General features: G+C 40.5%; 1 protein-coding gene across 1 annotated transcript in view; it reads left to right on the forward strand.

Annotated features, from left to right (window-relative positions):
• The window catches only part of LOC125453326 (transmembrane protein 182-like), a 56,718-nt gene extending 36,375 nt beyond the window's left edge, over positions 1-20,343 (forward strand). Inside the window, exons 5-6 of the mRNA XM_048532738.2 lie at positions 756-893; positions 14,460-20,343. Coding sequence (XP_048388695.1) covers positions 756-893; positions 14,460-14,731 — 410 coding nt within the window. The 3' untranslated portion in view covers positions 14,732-20,343. The remainder of the gene's footprint in view (positions 1-755; positions 894-14,459) is intronic.
• Positions 20,344-21,277: the final 934 nt, after the last annotated feature.

Below are 21,277 nucleotides of genomic sequence, written 5' to 3' on the forward strand. Positions count from 1 at the left end.
AAATACAGCAAACCAAAGAAGCATTGTATCCCATTGGGAATTTGGGGCAAGTTTGAACACAAGATGCTATTGTATGCTTCTTTAACCAATCAGATTAGAGAATTATTAATCGGCAGTACAGTGTTATTTCGAATTAAATTCAATGTCAAATTAGATACAGAAAAATACAGGGAATAAAGGATTCGCTTAAGAAAAATACAAGAGATGGAAACAAGAATATGCTTCTTTAAAATCTTTAACGATAAGCTAGATCTGAACAAAAGAAAATTTTACACTTAATTTTCAGTGCCAAAGAAGTTGTGTGTGACATTAAAGAAATCCTAATAGAATGTTAAATAGTTTACTTACCTGAGAATGGACATGTTGGCATGTTTAGTGGGTGTACATATCACGAGTACAGCAAATTCATGCCGTTTCTTGTAACTTGGTGTGTATCTTAGAAAGATGTTAAAGCTCAGCTTCTAGAAGAAAAGCCATCTCAGACAGCAATGTTTGGACTTCAATTAACTAAGAAAGAAGATGCTGCCATTTTACATGCAAATAATATTAAACTCTTTTAGCTCCCTGCTATCTGTAGCAAAACTAGGCTCATTGTTATGATGGGATGATACAGAAGCTCATTGTGATCTTATTTAGTCATATCACACAACTAACAGTTTGTGACTCGCTACATTGCTTAACTTGTAACTTGTAGCCTTTATTCATTCAGTTTGATATCTATGATGTTAGATTTAATTCTTGACTTGTTTTTGTAGGTTTCCGTCATTCATGGAGTGTGCTGATTGTGTTGTCTGTATTCAGTATCGGAATTGGATTTGGTCTCATTGTTTATGAAGCGTTCCAAGGGCGTGACACCTTGTATCTTCTAGGTGGAGGATTTTTTGTTTTGGCTGGTATGTGGAATTTTGGATCTCATTAAACTATAAACAGAAAAAGTAAAAGAAGGATCCAGTTAATGAAATAATGGTTCATTTGAAAGAAATACAACTTATTTTAGTGGAGTAACTTTATTTGTCATTTGGCTTCAGGTTTGGGATAGACTGTAAACTGTCCATGAAAGCTTGCATGCTTTAAGCGTTGTTAAATTTCATAGAATCTGAGAATTGTTGCAGCGAAAAAAGAACATTCCATGGCATTTGCACTGGCTCTACAAATGAGTAGCTCACTTCAGGGCAATCTCTCATCTTCCCCCCACACCCCTTTACATTGTTCCTTTTCAAATAGCAATTTCAATCCCTGGATTGATCCAATGCTACCACCCTACTGAATGAAAAGTTGTTTGTTATTTTGAATTCTTTTATGAATAACTTTAAAACTGTGGCAGCTTGTTAACAATTCTTTCATGAGTAGGATCATTTCCCCCTAGTTGCTCTGTCCTGACCCTCTCAGGATTCTGAATGCTCCTATCACGTCTCCCCTCGACTTTCTCTTCTTTAGAAAAAATGGTCCGAACCAAATCCCTACCACAACGTTTCAACTCATGCATTCACATGTTTTGACAAGCACTTTCTTAGAATCCTCAACATATTGTCTACAAATGTAGTTTTGAAGCAGCCACAGATTGTTCCCACTCCAAGCAGCAGGATGAAATTTTCTAATTGTTTTGACTTAGGCAGGGACTAGATTTTCCCGTTTTTTGTGAGGAAATGGAACCTGGGCGATGGCAGACTGAAGCATGAAAATTACTTGCCACGTACATCAGTCACCCTGTAGTGGAAAGACTCTGTTCTCAGATGAGCTGAGAACCAGCAGAAACAAGACATCACAGTTCAGCAAAGTGAGGAAAGAGGATAAAAAGATTTTGGTGGGCATAAACTCCAGAGAACAACCTTCTCAAAGTTGTGAATCCCACATTTGGAAGTGTGGAGAAGACCCCAAGAGCCGGGAAGAAAAAATATATCAGTCACTACAGGGTGACTGATGTACGTGGCAAGTAATTTTCATGCTTCAGTCTGCCATCGCCCAGGTTCCATTTCCTCACAAAAACCTTTGGTTGCCCAGTTACCGCCTTTGACAACAATTACAGCATGAAAAGGACAACAGTGAAGTCTGAGATAGTGGGAACTGCAGATGCTGGAGAATCTGAGACAACAAGGTGTAGAGCTGGATGAACACAGCAGGCCAAGCAGCATCAGAGGAGCAGGGAGGCTGATGTTTCGAGCCTAGACCGTTCTTCAGAAATGGGGGAGGGGAATGGGTTCTGAAATAAATAGGGAGAGAGGGGGAGCCATTACCTTTACTAGTTTAGCTAAAACAGACACACAGTTCATGTCACCAAGTCAGGAAAAGGCTAATGGTGGGCATGCAATTCATGCAAGGTTAAAATATAAGTGCACAAACCATCGAGCTTGATGTTCCCAGACAGTCAATCAAAATAAAAGCTAATACCCGAAAACAGAAGCTGACGCTGGCTGGGTATTTTTTCTTCCCGGCTCTTGGGGTCTTCTCCACACTTCCAAATGTGGAATTCACAACTTTAAGAAGGTTGTTCTCTGGAGTTTATGCCCACCAAAATCTTTTTATCCTCTTTCCTCACTTTGCTGAACTGTGATGTCTTGTTTCTGCTGGTTCTCAGCTCATCTGAGAACAGAGTCTTTCCACTACAGGGTGACTCCAAGGACACTGTTAGCATTACCACATTACTCTTCCACCAAATAAAGATTTCCCCATTACTTTGTCCATGGAGCTGAATCAGCTCAAACCGGCTTGAGCCAGCACCTTGGGCTCCGGTCATGTCAGTTCACAGCTATTGTCTTTTTGCGAGAGCAGCCTCTAACCAGCACCTTCTGCTTTTCACAACATTATCTATGCAACCTAGACATTGGGCACATTTCTCAGTGAATCTCATAGTGAGCAATTCAAAAGTATTTAACACTGCTGGGCCATTCTGACTTCAATGTCTTTGGCACCATAGTTGAAGTTCAGCTGTATACCACTTTGGACACTGCAAGAACTACCTCTCAAACAGTAGTGCTCTAACCCGGAATTTGTATCAGAAGAAAGGAAAGTTAGCTTTCTGCTTCCCGGACAGGGTTATGGAGGTGATAGTGCTACAGATTGGTGGAGAGGTGCTATTATTTCCTAATGACTACCTTAGGATGCTACACCACCAGATCCAGTCAGCTTGCATTTGAACTGTAGCATAAATCAGTGCTATGTCCTGAGTTAAAAGGGAGACCTAGTAACACAACAAGAGGTCAATGATCTCCATCCTTTCTCTGACAGCTTGCTCTTATGGCGCCTTCTCATTTTGATTCTGCCACTGCACACATATCTCACTAACTCTTATTCTTGCATCTTTCCTGGCCATTCAAGGGCTCTTAGCCACCTCGACCACCAAAAGTAACAATGCTTCATGCCCTCTGCACTTTCTGCTTACTCCCTGGGGACATCTCACCATCATCACTAACTGTTCATGCATCTACTTCCATCATACTCAATCCTCCCTTTGTCTCCTTGCTGGAAAAACTGTCCCATAATCTGGCCGATAGATTCAAGATTCAGTAGGCAGTCATTTCCTCACTCCCTAGGAAGAGGAAGTTCATGTATTTGGCTGGAGAAGTGCCACTCATGGGGAATGGAAGACACCAATGAGCAGATATTCCCAGATTAGTTGTGCTTTGTTGCTGTCCTATCACCATAAGTGCCAATTTTTAATCCGGACAATCTTTTGTCCATCTTCTAACACAAATTTCCTATCTTATTTTATGCAAGCATCAGTGGCACTCAGCAAATCTCCAGTTATGTAGTAGATGTAATGTATAGGTTCTTTCTAGTAGGATTACCTGAAGATATCATGTCTCCAATCCCAATGATAACAAGACATTTATGCAGTGATATAAAAGACTGCACACTACCTCTGCTTAGCAAGTTAGCAATATAACCATAAATAGTTAAACAAAGTCTAAACCTAACACATTCATCTTGGCAACAGCTGGCAACATGTTATCACTGGCCTTTCAAGTTCAGTGATACATTGCTCCATCATTCTCCCTTGGATAGCCCTCCTCTGATGAAAGTACTGATCCTTAATCACGGAAGACTGCTGTTGATTCCCCAATTAATTTATATCAGGATATGCCCACTTTGTTGGCTCCAGGTGTGAAGTGTGCAATGTACCACAGTGATGTGGGATACACTTTCTAGACTATGTTTGGCCCTGCAGCAGCAATGCAGGGCCTAAATACTTCCTCATCATCAGCAAGCCTATGGTCTATTTCTTTGTTGAAGTGTAAGCTGTGCTGTATCTTCCTTCTCCATCAGTCTGAAGTTTTATAAATGTGTTATTGAGCAATTTTCAGAAGTGTTACCTGTTGACACCTTCAGTAAGTCTTGTCTGGACTGAGAATTTGGGAAGGAGTGAGAAAACTGTGGGTGCTTTAGAATGTAAGAGCCATGGTAGCTCTGATAGTATCTCACTTAGATCATAGAATCCCGAGAGTGTGGAAGCAGACTATTCAGTCCATTGACTCTACACAAACTCCCTGAAGAGCATCCAACCCAGACCCAATCCTCTACCCTATTCCTGTAACTGTGCATTTGCCATGACCAATCCACCAAACCCACACATCCCTGGACACTAGGGGCAATTTAGCATGGCCAGTCCATCTAACCTGCACATCTTTGGGTTGGTTGGGAGGAAACCAGAGCATTCAGAGGAAACCCACACAGGCACAGGGAGAATGTGCAAACTCCACACAGACAGTTACCCGAGGGTGGAATTGAACCAAGGTCCCTGGCACTGTGAGGCAGTATTTGATATTGATGGTCACATATACTTTGAAAATCTATGGATTGGAAGCTTTTCTGCTCACAGTTGCTGCATGTGGGTGATTGGGCACTTTCAAATTAATGTGAGTACAGGTAGTAGAACTTTTGTCAAGGGAGATTCGAAAAGGTGCATTGTGGAAAAAATGGCATCAGCAAAATCCAGGACGTACTTATGTATGAAAGGTTTTGAGATGCCACATGGATCATCAAATACTTCTTTAAATGAGCCAAAGACATAAAAATTCTGGGTCACTGTGACCTTGATGATCTACAGCATCACTGTAGGTTACCAGAACAGCTCCAACAGACCACGGGCCAGCCCCAAGATGGGTAGCTCCACAGCGCTCTGATTTACCTACCTGTGAATCCCCAGAGAATTTGCATTTGGCCATCAAGTCTGATTGTGGCCCAATCCCCAATCTGCAAGGACGTGAATCCTTGGACTTGCATTTGACCAGATGTCTGTCAGACAGTGGAATTACCTGGACTGGCACAGGATTAGGCCCTTTGACTGACAATGATGGGAGCCTCTGACTGACTGTTTTCACCCTTCACTCCCCTCACTACTCTTCCCCATTGAACTTCATACACCACAATTTGCTTGAAGCACATGCTGCAGCTCTGATGACATGGCGCTGTGAAGTGGAGCAACATGCTAAGAGGCCAAATTATTGAATGTCTTTAAGACAGAGATAGATATGTTTTTACAGTCATAGAGTCATAGAGATGTACAGCATGGAAACAGGCCCTTTGGTCCAATTCGCCCATGTCAACCAGATATCCGAAACTGATCTAGTCCCATTTGCCAGCATTTAGCCCAGATCCATCTAAACCCTTCCTATACATGCATCCATCCAGATGACTTTTAAATGTTGCTCTGGTAGCTTATTCTATACATGCACCACTCTGTGGATAGAAAAGTTGCCCCCTCAGGTCAGTTTTAAATCTTTCCCCTCTCACCTTAAACCTGTGCCCTCTAGTTTTAGATCTCCTTACCATGGCTGTTCACCCCATCCGTGCCCCTCATGACCTTGAAAACCTCCCTCAGCTTCCGTCCCTGGCAACATCATTGTAAGTCTTTTCTGAACGCTTTGAAGTTTCACAACATCTTTCCTTGTTTAGTCAGTGAAGCAAAAATTATGGGGAGAAAGCAGGAGAATTGGGTTGAGAAACATTTCAGCCATGATTGAGTGCTTGAGCAGACCCAATGGGCCAAATAGTCTAATTTTGCTCCTATTTCTTATGATCTTATTCCCATACCCTTTCCATTTGATGTATTGACTGTTCAGTACTCCCCATTATCACAAGATGCCTGTATCTCTCTCTGTGTTTAAAGGCAAGATAAACAGTTTAGCGGGCAATGTGTGATTGTAAACTGAAGACCTTGTGCACTAATAGGTTGATTTGACCCAGACAGAAGCTGAAGACAAAGCCTGAAAATAAGCACTGGAAAGCAAATTAAGAGACATGGCTGCTTTTGCCCACGTCAGTGCAAAGTATCCTGATACGGGTAGCTTTTCCTGTGCATTAACCGATCTGGCAGAAGCAAACAAATTATATGTGTCCATTAGCTCCAAAGTGAAGTGTTGAAGGGCTGAGATAAAAAAGGTGTAGAGCTGGATGAACACAGCAGGCCAAGCAGCATCAGAGGAGCAGGAAAGCTTGAAGTTTTGGGTTGAGACCCTTCTTCAGAAATTGAGAATCTGACTTCTGAAGAAGGGTCTCGACCTGAAATGTCAAGCTTTCCTGCTCCTCTGATGCTGCTTGGCCTGCTGTGTTCATCCAGGTCTGCACTGTGTCATCTCAGATTCTCCAGCATCGGCAGTTCCTACAATCACTGTTGAAGGGCTGAAGTGGTTAAGGCTTGTTATGATGAGATTGGTGGTTTGCTGATGCTGACTTGAATGGAAGAAAAGACCAGAAGAATAGTATCTATGGAGTATGCAGGACTTTGTTGTAACAAAGCAGTGGTATGATTGCCAGGGAGCTGCTGTGGCCAATTTGCCACTCTATTTTACCTGTAGGGAAATTGTGCCAGCTAATTTCTCGGAAGAGGTATGAGTTGGAAGTGGGATATAAAAATAGTGAGTTAAGCCTTTAATGAAAGGCAATGACATGAAAATAAGGTAGTTGCCACTCATAAAAGAGATTCTCAATCACCATGGAAGGCTTGATGGAAAATTTGGGAGCGATTTTCTCAGACGTTGAGAATCTGATTTTTTCATCTATGGCTTGTTTAGTCATGATACTCACAAAAGGTGGAGACGATGGTCTAGTGGGACTGTTGCTAGACTGATATTCTTGAGATTTAAGAAATATTCTGGCAACCAAGCTCAAATCCTATCACAGCAGATAGTGGAATTTGAATTCCATAAAAATCTGGATTTTTAAGCAAGCAAACCAGGGGTGATGCGAGAAAAGAACATTTTCACACAGCGAGTTGTTTGCATATGGAATGCATTGCTTGGAAATGTAGAGGAGGCAGGTTCAATTGAGGCATTGCTTTATTATAGTAATGGTGTGTAGAGATATGGAGTAAAGGCAGGAGATTGGCACTAAATAGTTGAGCCAGTGCAAGCATGATGGGCTGATTGGCCTTTTTTCTGCACTTTAATATTGTGCTTCTGTGGTCCCTCAGCACCCAGGCGGGGAATATTTTATCCATTGTTCTGATTAAAATAAGAGCACTAACTTGCTCTCGTTCCAATGCTCTACGGGTCACAACAGAAATTTAATTATTTTGCTGATTTCCAGATATGGCTAATTATGTTTTTTTCTTGATATTGGCATTAGAATAAAAGGTTGCATCATCTACATTTCTTTAATACACACAAAACTCTTTTAGCAAAAATGCCGAAATGATTAACACACAGTCAGATGTTCAAGTATTCAAGGTCAACAATTATCTGGAACCACATGGTTTCCAAGAGTTTCCTTGTCAAGAAGAATCCGTTGTCCTTTCATGAACCTCTTAACAAATATCTGGCCTCTAAAAATCCTTCAACTAAAGTCCACCAAAACAGTGAAATATGAAGCCTTCATCACAAAATGTGTCATAGCAACACAGCAATGAGATTAGCCATTTCACATTATAACTATTAAGCTGGAAAAATAGCATTCCTAAACAAGCAGATAATTGCGTTTGGAAAAGAAAGGGGGTTGCTTTCAAAAACAAATGAAATAGTTTTCAAAATATTCCACTCTCTTTGCGAGGAGAAATTTTCAGGCTGTTTCGCGAATACAAAATTTTATGATATAATTATGTACGACTAAAATTTTGGTTTGTGGCAAATTTTAAACTTGATATTATTTGCCAAAGTAGGCATTTGAATGGCTTTTAATTCTACTATCCTAAAAACACTTCTTGCATGCATCCTATGACTTTTCCTTCATTTTCTGAAATGGGTAGCCTCAAATGTTCTAATAGATGGGGTATTGATCTAATATAAAAAGTAAGACTTGGAAAGGACTGAGGTTTGATAAACACACTTTGATGGCAAGCCGTTTGTGATATTGTGTCAATAAAGAAAACAACATTTATTTCTGGTCATTTCAGTCTTCAGTGCAACTTACAGTAATTCAGTAGCTCTAGTGGGTGACCAGTTCAGAACATAGTTTAAAGGCCATCACAATCCCATTGATTTAATAGGACACCAAATTGAATATATTATGAAACTTCAGTCTGTCTGAGGTGGGCAACTCATTAACCACAAAAAGCACTGATAGTACATGTACAGTAGAGGTGGTAATGACTCAGACCTTTTAAGCCTTTCCCTTTTGTACTAGATCAACCTCCCTTCTGTTACAAGTTACCCTGTTGGAAAATGAAGGAAAAGTGATAGGATGCATGCTTAAAACATTTTTAGAATAGTGGATTTAGAAACCATTTGAATGCTACTTTCTCGCTGGTAACAAAAATTATAAAGTTTAAAAACACCCAGAAACCAATGATTTATTTCATCAGAAGCCCAATTTTATGTCTTATATAATTATAACTTACAAAATTTTATATCCTTGGAACAGCTGGAAGATCTCCTTTCTTGAAGAAAATGGAGTATCTTGGTAATTACACTATGGATCATTTAAAGTAAACCCTTTTTCAAATGAAATCATCTGCCTGTTTGAGAACGCTACTTTTCTAATTTACTAATTGTGTTGTAAAATGGCTCATTTCATTGGTATGTTGCTATGGTATCTTTTGTGATTAAGGCTTATTATGTAACAATTTTGGTGGACTTGGATTGAAGGATTGTTAGATGCCTGTTATTTGTTAAGAAGTTAATGGAAGGGCAGTGATTTTTTTTACAAGGAATTCTTAGAAAGTACGTGATTTCAGATGGCTGTTGATCTTGAATGTTTGAACTCTCTCCATGCAAAACATCTGTTCATCAAATGATTCAGCATTTTTGTTGAAGAAGTTTTGTTTCAGAATAAATCAATAACTTTGTGTATATTAAATAACTGTCATTCTAAATTCAATATTGAGAAAGAATAATATTTACCATATCAGGAACTTGGTAAAACCAACAAATTTAACTTGTGACCAGGAGAGCATTGAATCAAGAGCGAGTTAGTGTGCTCCTCCTACTTTAATCGGAACAATGCATAGAATATTCCCCTCCTGGGTGCAGAGAGATGACAGAAACACAAAATTGTTACCATGCAGAAGGAGGTCCTCAGCCTATCAGGCCTGTACTGGCTCTATTATCTTGTGCCAATCCCCTGCCTTTTCTCCATATCTCTGCACACCGTTGCTATCCAAAAACAAAACCCAGTGCCCTCTCAAATGCCTCAATTGAGCCTGCCTCCATCACATTTCCAGACAAGGCAATTCCAGTCGCTGACAATCTCGCTGTGTGAAAATGTTCTGTTCTCAAACACCCTCAGTTTGCTTGCACATCACTTCAAAAGCAATCCAGAATTTTTATGGAATTCAAATTCCACCGTCTGCTCTGAATATCATGTAAATCTTCAGAATATTAGGCAACTCTTCAGAACATTAGTCCAGCGGCAGCACCATGGGACACTCATCGCCCTTCATTTGTGAGTATCATGACAAAGTAGGGCAGAGATGAAGAAAAATTAGATTATTAACATCTGAGAAAATCTCTGCTGATTCCCTCATGCTTTCTACGGTGACTTCAGAATCTCTCTTGTGACTGGCAACTACCTTATTTCCATCTATTTGCCTCTCTTTAAAGCCTCAACTAACCCGATTTAAATCCCAATTCCAATTCACACTTCTTCCAAGAAACTAGATGGCACAATCTCCTAATAGTTAAAAGTGAGTTGAAAACTGCCCACTGCAGCGCACTGGATGCTTGCCCTATCAATCATACCCTGCCTCAGCAATACATCTCTGCTTTTGGAGTCTAACTCTTGAAATGAATACTAACACTCCATTTGCCTTCCTAACTGTCAACTGAAGCTGCATGTTAACTAAAAGAGAATCCTGAACTGGTACACCTAAGTCCCCTTGCGCTTCATATTTCTAAAGCTTTGCCCCACTTAGGAAATAGACTACAACTCTATTCTTCCAATTAAAGTGCATGACTTCCCACACTTTCCCACATTACATTCTGTCTGCCACGTCTTTGTCCACTCTCCAAGCCTGCCCACGTCCTTCTGCAGCCAACCTGCCCCCTCAATACTATCTTTTCTTCCACCTATCTTTGTGTCACCTACAAATGTAGCAGCAACACCCTCAATTCCTTTATCAAGTTTGAATATGAATATGAATAATTATGGGACCAACACTGAGCCCTGCAGAACTCCTCTAGTCACAGGCTGCTATCCTGAAAATGACCCCTTTATCCCCTCTCTCTGCCTTCTTCCAGTCAGCCAATCCTCCATCCAGGCCAATATCTTGCCCTTAACACGGTGGGCTCTTATATTATTTTGCAGTCTCCTGCGTAGAAATGTGTCAGAAGGCTTCTGAAATCCAAATAGATCATGCCCACTGGCTTTGGTTTGTCTAATTTACTTGTCACATCCTGAAGGAATTCTAACAGGTTTGTCAGGCATGACCTCCATTTGATAATGCTGTGCTGACTCAACCCTATTTTACTAAGCACTTCCAATTACTCTGCAATTTCTTCCTTAATAATATACTATAAAATCTTACCAGCAACCAAGGTCAGGCGTACTGACCTGTAGTTTCCTCTCTTCTGCTTTCCTCCCTTCTTACACAGGGGCGCTACATTGGCTATTTTCCAATCCTTTGGGATCCTCCTTGACTCCAGTGATTCCTGAAAGCTCAGCACACAATCTCCTCCGCTACCTTCTTCAGAACCCTGGAGTGTAGTCTATCTGGTCTGGGTGATTTATTCATCTTCAGGGCTTTCAGCTTCGCCAGCACCTTTGCCTTAGGTGATGGCCACTGAACATACCGCTACCCCTGACCCTCTTGAAGTTCTGGCATTCTACTAGTGCCTTCCATCATGAAAGCTGATGCAAAGTGTCAATTCAGTTCCTCCGCCATTTCTTTGTTCCCCACCACTTCTTCTCCAGCCCCATTTTCCGATGGTCCAGTGTCCACACTCTTATCCTATCTAACATAATGAAAAACAACACTTGTAATCTCCTTTTATGTTGCAAGCTAGCTTACCCTCATATTTCATCTGCTCTCTCTGGCCTTATTGTTTTTATTAAGTTATCCTCTGCAGGATTTTAAAGGCTTCCCAATCCTTTGGCTTCCCACTGATCTTCACCATATTGTATGATTTTTCTTTTGCTTTTGAGCTGTCCTTGACTTCCGCTGTCAGCCACAGTTGCCTTGTCCTCCCCTTGGTATGTCTTTTCTTCCTTTGGATGTGTTTCTGCCGTGCCTGCTGAGTTGCTCCTGAAAACTCTTGCCATCAAATTTGAATTTGAATATCCTTTATTGTCACGTGTATTCAATACAAAGCACAGTGAATGGTGAGTACAGTTGTTGTGCATAAGCACCATTCACATTAACTTAGAATGAAGTCGTTAAAAATAATAACTTAAAGAGAGTCCAGACTTTCCTTCTCTACTGCTAAAGCATGGTGTCACCAGATTCCTGCTCTAGGCTTCCCAGCCCACACTGTGCCACCAAGAGTGTCCCTTGGTCCCTCCATTGCTTGGGGGGCACGGACCCTCCATTGCCACCTCAACCTGCCAGCTCCTATATTCACAGCCGGTTGCCTCAGTTTGCCTTCTCTCACCTGCTACCACTTGCTGCCCATGAATTTCTTCAGGGCTACTTCCCCATGTGCTGCAGCGGAATTCTACCCCATGCTGCTCCTGGGTTGCAATCCAAGCGTTGCTGTGGGCAGAGATGATGTGAACTGCAGATGCTGGAGAATTCCAAGATAACAAATTGTGAGGCTGGATGAACGCAGCAGGCCAAGCAGCATCTCAGGAGCACAAAAGCTGACATTTCAGGCCTAGACCCTTCATCAGAGAGGGGGATGGGGACAGGGTTCCGAAATAAATAGGGAGAGAGGGGGAGGCGGACCGAAGATGGATAGAGGAGAGATTCCCTGAGCTTGGTCCGGAGGGAGGAGGGTAACTTTTTCAGGTTAGGCATCCCTGGAAGAGGCTTCGCAGTGAGGTTAAAATTGTGATCAGAGGTAATGGGAACTGCAGATGCTGGAGAATTCAAGACATTGCTGTGGGGCTCGCTGCTCACGGAGTACGGGGACACAAGGGCTCACTGGTCTGCATTTGCCAATGACTCCGGTGCTGAGGGCAAAGAAGAAGAAAAGAAAAAAATTGAATAAAAGTGGGAAAGACAGGAAAAGGAGGAAAAAAATAATAGGTGGAGCAGTGGAGCTCCAACAGGAGCGTTCTACTTTGCCACCATCTGCTTTTCTACAGTTTTCCCCGTGAGGCTCCTCTTCCAATCAGCTCTGTCCAGCTCCTCCAACATGGCCTGGTAGTTACTTTAACTCAGCTGTATTACCACTACAGCTTCTGCTTCTCAAACTGCATTTTGAATTCTGTCATATTACAGTCACTGTCCCCTATTGGCTCCCTCATGTTAAGCTCCCTAATCAAGTCTGCTTCGTTAAGCATCATTAAGTCCAGAATTAGAACATAGAACATAGAACAGTACAGCACAGAACAGGCCCTTCAGCCCACAATGTTGTGCCGACCATTGATCCTCATGGATGCACCCTCAAATTTCTGTGACCATATGCATGTCCAGCAGTCTCTTAAATGACCCCAATGACCTTGCTTCCACAACTGCTGCTGGCAACGCATTCCATGCTCTCACAACTCTCTGCGTAAAGAACCTGCCTCTGACATCCCCTCTATACTTTCCACCAACCAGCTTAAAACTATGACCCCTCGTGCTAGCCATTTCTGCCCTGGGAAATAGTCTCTGGCTATCGACTCTATCTATGCCTCTCATTATCTTGTATACCTCAATTAGGTCCCCTCTCCTCCTCCTTTTCTCCAATGAAAAGAGACCGAGCTCAGTCAACCTCTCTTCATAAGATAAGCCCTCCAGTCCAGGCAGCATCCTGGTAAACCTCCTCTGAACCCTCTCCAAAGCATCCACATCTTTCCTATAATAGGGCGCCCAGAACTGGACGCAGTATTCCAAGTGCGGTCTAACCAAAGTTTTATAGAGCTGCAACAAGATCTCACGACTCTTAAACTCAATCCCCCTGTTAATGAAAGCCAAAACACCATATGCTTTCTTAACAACCCTGTCCACTTGGGTGGCCATTTTAAGGGATCTATGTATCTGCACACCAAGATCCCTCTGTTCCTCCACGCTGCCAAGAATCCTATCCTTAATCCTGTACTCAGCTTTCAAATTCGACCTTCCAAAATGCATCACCTCGCATTTATCCAGGTTGAACTCCATCTGCCACCTCTCAGCCCATCTCTGCATCCTGTCAATGTCCCGCTGCAGCCTACAACAGCCCTCTACACTGTCAACGACACCTCCGACCTTTGTGTCGTCTGCAAACTTGCTGACCCATCCTTCAATTCCCTCGTCCAAGTCATTAATAAAAATTACAAACAGTAGAGGCCCAAGGACAGAGCCCTGTGGAACCCCACTCACCACTGACTTCCAGGCAGAATATTTTCCTTCTACTACCACTCGCTGTCTTCTGTTGGCCAGCCAATTCTGTATCCAAGCAGCTAAGTTCCCCTGTATCCCATTCCTCCTGACCTTCTGAATGAGCCTTCTGAATTGCCTGTTACCTAACAGGATCTGCCACAAGCTACTCCAAAAAAATAGCCATCTCATTGATTTTCTACAAATTCCTTTTCTTGGAACCCAGTTGCAACCTAATTTTCCCAGTCCAGTTGCATATTGAAATCTCCCATGATTATTGTAATTGTACCTTGCTTATCTATCTCCTGATTTATTTTCTCCCTCACATCTGGACTACTGCTAGGATACCTGCACATTACTCCCATCAGGGTTTCTTTACCTTTGCAGTTTCTCAACTCTACACCTTTGACCTTATATCACTTCTTGCTATCTATTTAATTTCATTTCTTACTAGCATGACAACCGTGCCCCCTCTGCTCATTTGCCTGTGCTTTTTATAGGACACATATCTTTGGATATTTAGTTCCCACTTTTCACTTAATACTTCAAATTAATCTTTGTATGGTCGGTAACTGTTCAAAAACTTTATAAATGAAACAGAAAATCTATATTGTGTACCATACTAATTACAATCTTTTTGTGCTTCCAGGTATTTTGTCCACATTTTCCATTATTACATACAGCTTTTGGATTCAAGCTCTGGTTGCTGGGGTGGACCAGATCGCTGACCCACCTAAATCATGCTCACATCCAAATCTTAAAGTTCAGTTTGGTTGGTCTTTCATGGCAGCTCCGGTTGGGATAGTCTTTTCTTTACTTGCAGGTTTACTTTTCATTCATATTGGGTGTGTTGCTCAAAATAAAAAGAAGAGCATAGAGTATTCTTCGCCAATGGATAAAATTGGTAATGAGGAACTCTGATTGTTTCAATAACACATCATTTTCATGCTGTGATTTCTCTTTCCCCCAATATTTCTCCCATTTTTCCAGTGGTAATTTTGGGGTCATGTGCCACCCTTTTGTCATTCAGCACCAATATAATTCTTTATATTTGAGTCTAGATACAGTGTGATAATGGGTTATTCTCCTGTGCTCAGCTGACATCTGCACAAATGTCATTTTGCACAGTGAATACTGACAGCAACTAGATGTGACAACCTTGAATCTTTTCCCCTGCACTGATCCAGAAGCACCAAGGTAAACCATGATGTTTTATACAGACATCACTTTATTCAACATTGACTGTCACCTTGTTTGGAATATTTCAGTCTTGTGCATTTCTCCATTTGAGTTACAGGGGCTAGCTTCCCACTAAATGTTAACTCCTTAACAAATGAAAGTAAGATGTAAGGTAAAATATAATCGATATTTTCTGAAAAAGAAACTTAATCAGTTGAAGAAAGAAAATCATGGCTTTGTGCTCTCTATTTTCCAATGTGCACCCTCAGCAGACCAGGTTTTGTAGCAGAAATACAAGAATGGAAAATGCACTCAATACCATATCGTAACACAACTTTAATATGAGTCTGTGATATCAGTCACTTTCGGCCCCTGTGTAATTCATAATTGTGTTTCAGAAACAGAAACGAATTTGCTCAAGGTTGTAATGTTACCCTGAAGTACTGATGATGTTTCATAAACTAGTGTCAGCTTGCTTTTGTAAATGTAAAGATAAATTCACTAATTCTGTAATCTTAATGGAAAGCCTCATGTTAAAGGAGGTGAGAATCTGCTCAGAAACATTGTAGCTTAATGTTTCTCAATGGCTGTCTAGTAAGAGTGTGGGCAATATCGTAAAAGATGATCTGGGCCACATACTTGCTAAATGGTTCTGAAGAATGTTTCACTCAATAATTTGAAATTTCTACGTGAACATTTTAACAAGTCATGAATCCATTTATTTCAGTTAGTACATCCATGTACAGTCATAGGGATGTACAGCATAGACACAAACCCTTTCATCCAACCCATCCACGCTGACCAGATATCCTAAATTAATCTAGTCCCATTTGCCGGTATTTGGCCCATATCCCTCTAAACCCTTCCGATTCATATACCCATCTAGATGACTTTCAAATGTTGTAATTGTCCTGACTTCCACCACCTCCCCTGGCAGCTCAGTCTATACATGCATGAACCTCTGCATATAAAAGGCCCCTTAGGTCCCTTTAGATTCTTTCCTCTTCAACCTTAAACCTATGATCCCTTGTTTTGGACCCCACTTCCCTGCAGAAAAGACATTGGTTATTCACCCTACACATGATTTTATAAAGCTCTATAAGGTCACCCCTTAGTCTCCGATGCTCCAGGGAAAATAGCCCCAGTCTATATAGGTTCTCCCTGTAGCTCAAACTCTCCATTCTTAGCAACATCCTTGTAAATCTTTCCTGAATCCTTTCAAGTTTCATGACATCTTTCCTATAGCAGGGAGACCAAAAACAGTGATCAGAGGGATTTCTTAAGAGCATGGTCATATGGTTGTTTCTAATTTTGACCGTTGCCATTTTCATTATTCAATCTGTATGAACCATGTAATACCTCGCATAATTGTCTTCATTTCAATATTTAAGTGATTAATTTAGTTATAGCATTGTTTGGATTTAGTCCTATATCCATTTAAATTAATTAACTAGGACTATCACAGTCATGTTTAGTGAGATAAACAAGGTGACGTTAATCTGCACCAACAGTGCAAATGAGCAGATTGATGCCTGATTTTTCACCTGCTTGTTTTCATTTTCTACTGATTCCTATGAACTTTAAATTTCAAACCAAGTACGTTCATCTAACAGTCTAGAAAGTGAGCTTCCAGAAACAGCTAAGATATGAATTCTCAGTGGAAAGAAGATTAGATCTGATGAAGACTTGCCAGATGATTCACTATCAACCTGCTTCACACTGTTGGAGTAGACCAATTTCACTCTCAGCCCAGATATTCCAATCCAGATTCAATTGAAAGTGACACATTTACCTTTAGATAACCTACAGGCTGGAGGTTCCTGGCCAGGAACCTTCTATTGCAAACCTCTCTAGGAATCCCCATTCACAAATCTGGTGTCAGACTGGTGGGATGTAAAGTCTTGGGGGCAGGTGTATCCAAACAGTGCAGGAGTTCAGTTGGCCGGGCATTGAGTATCAGGTTTGCAGGGGTTAGACTGGCCAGTTGTGGGGGAAATGGAATTGGATTCAGTGGGAGTCTGGCTGCTGGATGGAGATGACGGTGTTAGTGGTTTGGGAAGGATGTGGTTGAGGGGGTCAGTTAAATTGTTACTTAGGAGTTAGAGTGGGTTTTTAATCCTCTAGCTTTTCCTGGGTAACTTAATTTTAAGTCAGTTGGATTCCTATGGATTCTCTGCCTTTATTGGACTCTTTTGAAAGGTTCCTGGAGCGAGGAATTGCCCACTGGAAATTCTTTAGGGGTCTGTCATGCTGAGGATTCCTCATTGTTCCAATTGCAGCCTTCGCTGTCCCGATGATTCTCTGGCTATCAGAATAGGTGCACAAACGTCACAGTTTGATATGAAACGTAATCACAGTCAGTTAGATTGCTTGTTTGTGGAAAACGTGAATACCAAACCAACATTGGAAACGATGCTTTCCTTAGTTGATTTCTACGCTATGTTGCAAAGATCAAAAAGAAACATCCTTATTAATCCATTTCATCTTGCTTTGCCCATTCTGCAGTATTTGAAGTTTTCATGTGTTATCCTGAATAATAAAGGACAGGTTTTGTGGTATTTTGCACCTTAGGAGTGAAAACAATTCCCCAACAAGTGGAATGGTTTGGTGATTTGTGAATGGGGGACAACAATGTTTTGCCAGCGCATTTTATTTATTCTTTTTCTTACCATAAATATTTCACAAAATGCAAGCAATGAAATCTAACATTGACTTCTGCTAGCCAGTTTATAGCTTCCATTTGTTTGTTCCATTTTTTTATTTGTGCCATTCCTAGTAGCAGTTTCTTAGGTACATTTTATCCATCTATATTAATCTGATTAAATCCTATTCAAGGCCTTGTCAGTTCTGAAAAACTTCAGTTAATTCATTGGACAGTGAATGGGAGGAATGTATAAAATGTAATTAGGAACATGAAATTATGATTAAGTTTTAATATAGTGCATATGAATTAAAAGCTCACGCATTGTTCTAGAAACATAGCCCAAAATATTTTGCCATACAGGTTTCACATAAATCCAGCTGGTTCAGTCCCTGCCAGGAGCAGAGTGGCAGAGAATCTTAGGGTATGGATATCACCCACTGATCGCAGATATATGGTGGGATCGTATTTTGGTGCCATCTGACAAGAGCATCACATTTGGAATTGGGTGAAGGGACAAGGGTCTGCAACAAAGTGACATATTTACGTGATTTGAAATTTTGGGAAGATTTTCCAAACCAATGGATGCAATGTAAATAATCAGCAGCCAACTCACTATCAGTACTTTTAGCACCGTTTGTGCAGATCTATATCATCGCTCTTAATAAAATTTGACAAATCTTAATCATTGAGCCAGTAGGGGTAGCTTTATGGGAAATTGAAGTGCCAAACTAATAAAGTAAAAGATGCCCTTCTGAGTGTGCCTCTGGTGACTCGTCCTGGTGCACAATGAAATAAAAAAAAACTTAGCTGCTTTAGCCTCTTCCAATCCTGGCCCCTCTTCAAGTTGTGCTCACCTGTTGGGAAAGCTACCAAGGCTTCAACATTTTGACTATCAGTCAGCCTCCACTATCCCTGCATGTGTAAAGATCGAATCTGCCAGCTTTGAATGGGTGTCATTTTTGCGTGCCCGGCAAGATGCCTGAAATTAAGAATGGCTATCTCCTGGCAGAGAAATAATCTATGCAAATTAGGAGTGCAAACCTCTCTGTTTGACATTCTCAGACGATTGAAATTAATCTGGGAGTTTATTTTCTTCTTTGAATTTGTTTCTTTGTTTACGTTTTGAACACAGTGATCTTTGCCTCCACCCTTACTCGAAGGAATAGAAAATTGTTTGCAATAATAATGTTTGTAAAAGTGGTTGGAGCATTATTATAATTATATCAACAAATCTAAGATAATAGGCCAGGCAAGCAAATAAAAACTTAGTATGTGAAAAGAAATCACTAGCTATACAAATGCTACTTCTTTCTTTTTTGATTATTCTGCCTATCCTGTTGATCTGCACCCATTCTGTCTGGTCAAAGTCTGTACCCACCTCGAGTGCACTGCCTAGAGCACTGCACCAGGGAATGTTGCCTAGAATCTACTGGTCCATTAATGAACTGACTCTAATCTCCACTGCTGAGAGAGAAATAGAAAGTGGGACTGAACGGTAAATTAGCTTTGTACAGGGACATCTGGGGCTTGGTTCTGTGGAGTAGTGGGCTGGAGACTACAGTTACCCCTCATGCTGGAAGATCTCTGTTTGTAACATGGAATTGTCAACAAGGACAGGCAGCAAGGAAAATTGTGAAATGGAGCTGTAAGAGAATAAAACTTGAAAAGTTGGCTTGTAACTCAGAGCAAGAATGGCGGGAGACTAATTAGCTCTAATATAATATACAAAATAGCTGTAAAAAAAGTGGGCCCAGTTAGCTGTTGAAACAATGACAGAGCCAGTATTTTATTCACATTTGAATTAACTGGGAAGCAAAGAAGCCAGAAGAACATTGAAGGTTTCAGGTTGATTTCTGTTAATAATGTGACCTGTAATATATTAAAGGATACTTGCTTACCACAAACCAACCAGACTTCAACAAATAGACAACAGAGCACAGATGCAGGTGAAAAGTAGACACAATGCAACATTTAATTCTTCCTAAATGGATTTGTTGAGTGGGATTCATCAAGATCTAAAAATATAACTTAATTTAATGTAAAGCTCATTTGACACCATTTTATCCTAGTTTTCAAAATAAAGAGTTAATGTTTGAGATATTAATTTTGTATTTCCAAAAGTCAAGCAGATATTGTTTTGGTGCCACAAATCAGCATGGAATTCACAATCTCAAATTATTTCATGGTAAGTTGTGGAGTGAAATTCAATAAAACTTTTTATTTATGGTCAGGCATTAAAATAACGACTACATTTAATAGCTGTGATTCTGTTGAGAAAATGTTAATCATTCAGTAATATCTTTCAGGGAAGGCAAGCCTGCTAGGAATTCAAAAGTAAATGATTTGCAAAAGCACTAGTAAAATAATAAAAAGGTATTAACAATTTTTCCATTTCCACTAAACTCACACAGACAGTAATTTTTGAAGGAGATGTCATTTTATAAAATGTTTCCACTATAAATGAAAAGTTTCTGTATCTACTTTTGTTGTGAATTTATGAATTAATTTGTTTAAGAAAATTTTTGAAATTTTATTTAAAGATTTACTTTGCTGTTTTAAGTAGCTTAGGACATTTCTTTCACATCAGGTCATATAAATTGTGAGTTTGCACTTTTGTGTACTTTTTCACTTACTACCTGTTTGGTAGTTATCACAAATATATACAGATTGCTGTTTAAGATTTAATTTCAGAATAAAGACTGGAAAAATACTTAAGTGTGTCGGCTTTTGTTTAAAATAAGAAGTCATTTTTGATGTATCACCACGTATATTTTGCCACAGTGCATTGCAAAAAGGAACATCATTCAGAGAAATGTGACAAGAGGATCTGTGAGATCTATGCTCCATTGTACAAATAATCATTGCACTTAGTAGGGTTTTTTTGGCCTAATCATCTAGATGTGCTGCTCGAAAGGATGACATGGAGTTCAGTGCGCCCAATTTGCAATCTACATACTATTTAGGTTATTCATTAAACATGCCAAAACCATTTTCTATACTTCTGCACACATGGTTCAAGTTAAATAGACTGCTTAGACTGGATTAGATCATATTCATGAGGTTGGCATTACTTCTGGGATAGGAATCTGGAAGTGGCCAATTATAGTACGGACTGCAATATGAGGCCAATAACCCCACTTTGAGAGTTGGAGATGCTACAATAGATAAAAGAATATGAGTGTACAAGTCGGAGGTGCTCTTCAGAGCATTATAAAAGATGTAAACGCAAGTCTGACCACTGCTTGTGCTACTACAGGATAGTTGGTGGTCGCTAACATATTCTGAGTAGTGCCATATGGGGAGATGGTGAACTAATGGGAAATGTCACAAGCTAATAATCCAGATGGCCCGGGATAATGCTCTGGAATTATGGGTCCAATAGATGGATTCTCACCACAAGGTCCAATGAAATTTCTCACCATATCTTACCAACTCTTTAACTACCTACTTTGCTTAATGCATCTGTAATGTCCAATTCAAGCCTATTCTTGCCACACAGGTTCCTGGAACAACTGGCCACTCTGTGGATAGTCACTGAAAGATGGCATCCCTGGCACTTGCAGTTTGTTTGAAAGGTTGTTGTTCACCCAGATGAGAACTGGCATTCTGGCACTGCTCGGTCATAGAGAGAATGTGAATATGAT

The sequence above is a fragment of the Stegostoma tigrinum genome, chromosome 6, assembly GCF_030684315.1.
Source record: "Stegostoma tigrinum isolate sSteTig4 chromosome 6, sSteTig4.hap1, whole genome shotgun sequence".
Taxonomy (NCBI): domain Eukaryota; kingdom Metazoa; phylum Chordata; class Chondrichthyes; order Orectolobiformes; family Stegostomatidae; genus Stegostoma; species Stegostoma tigrinum.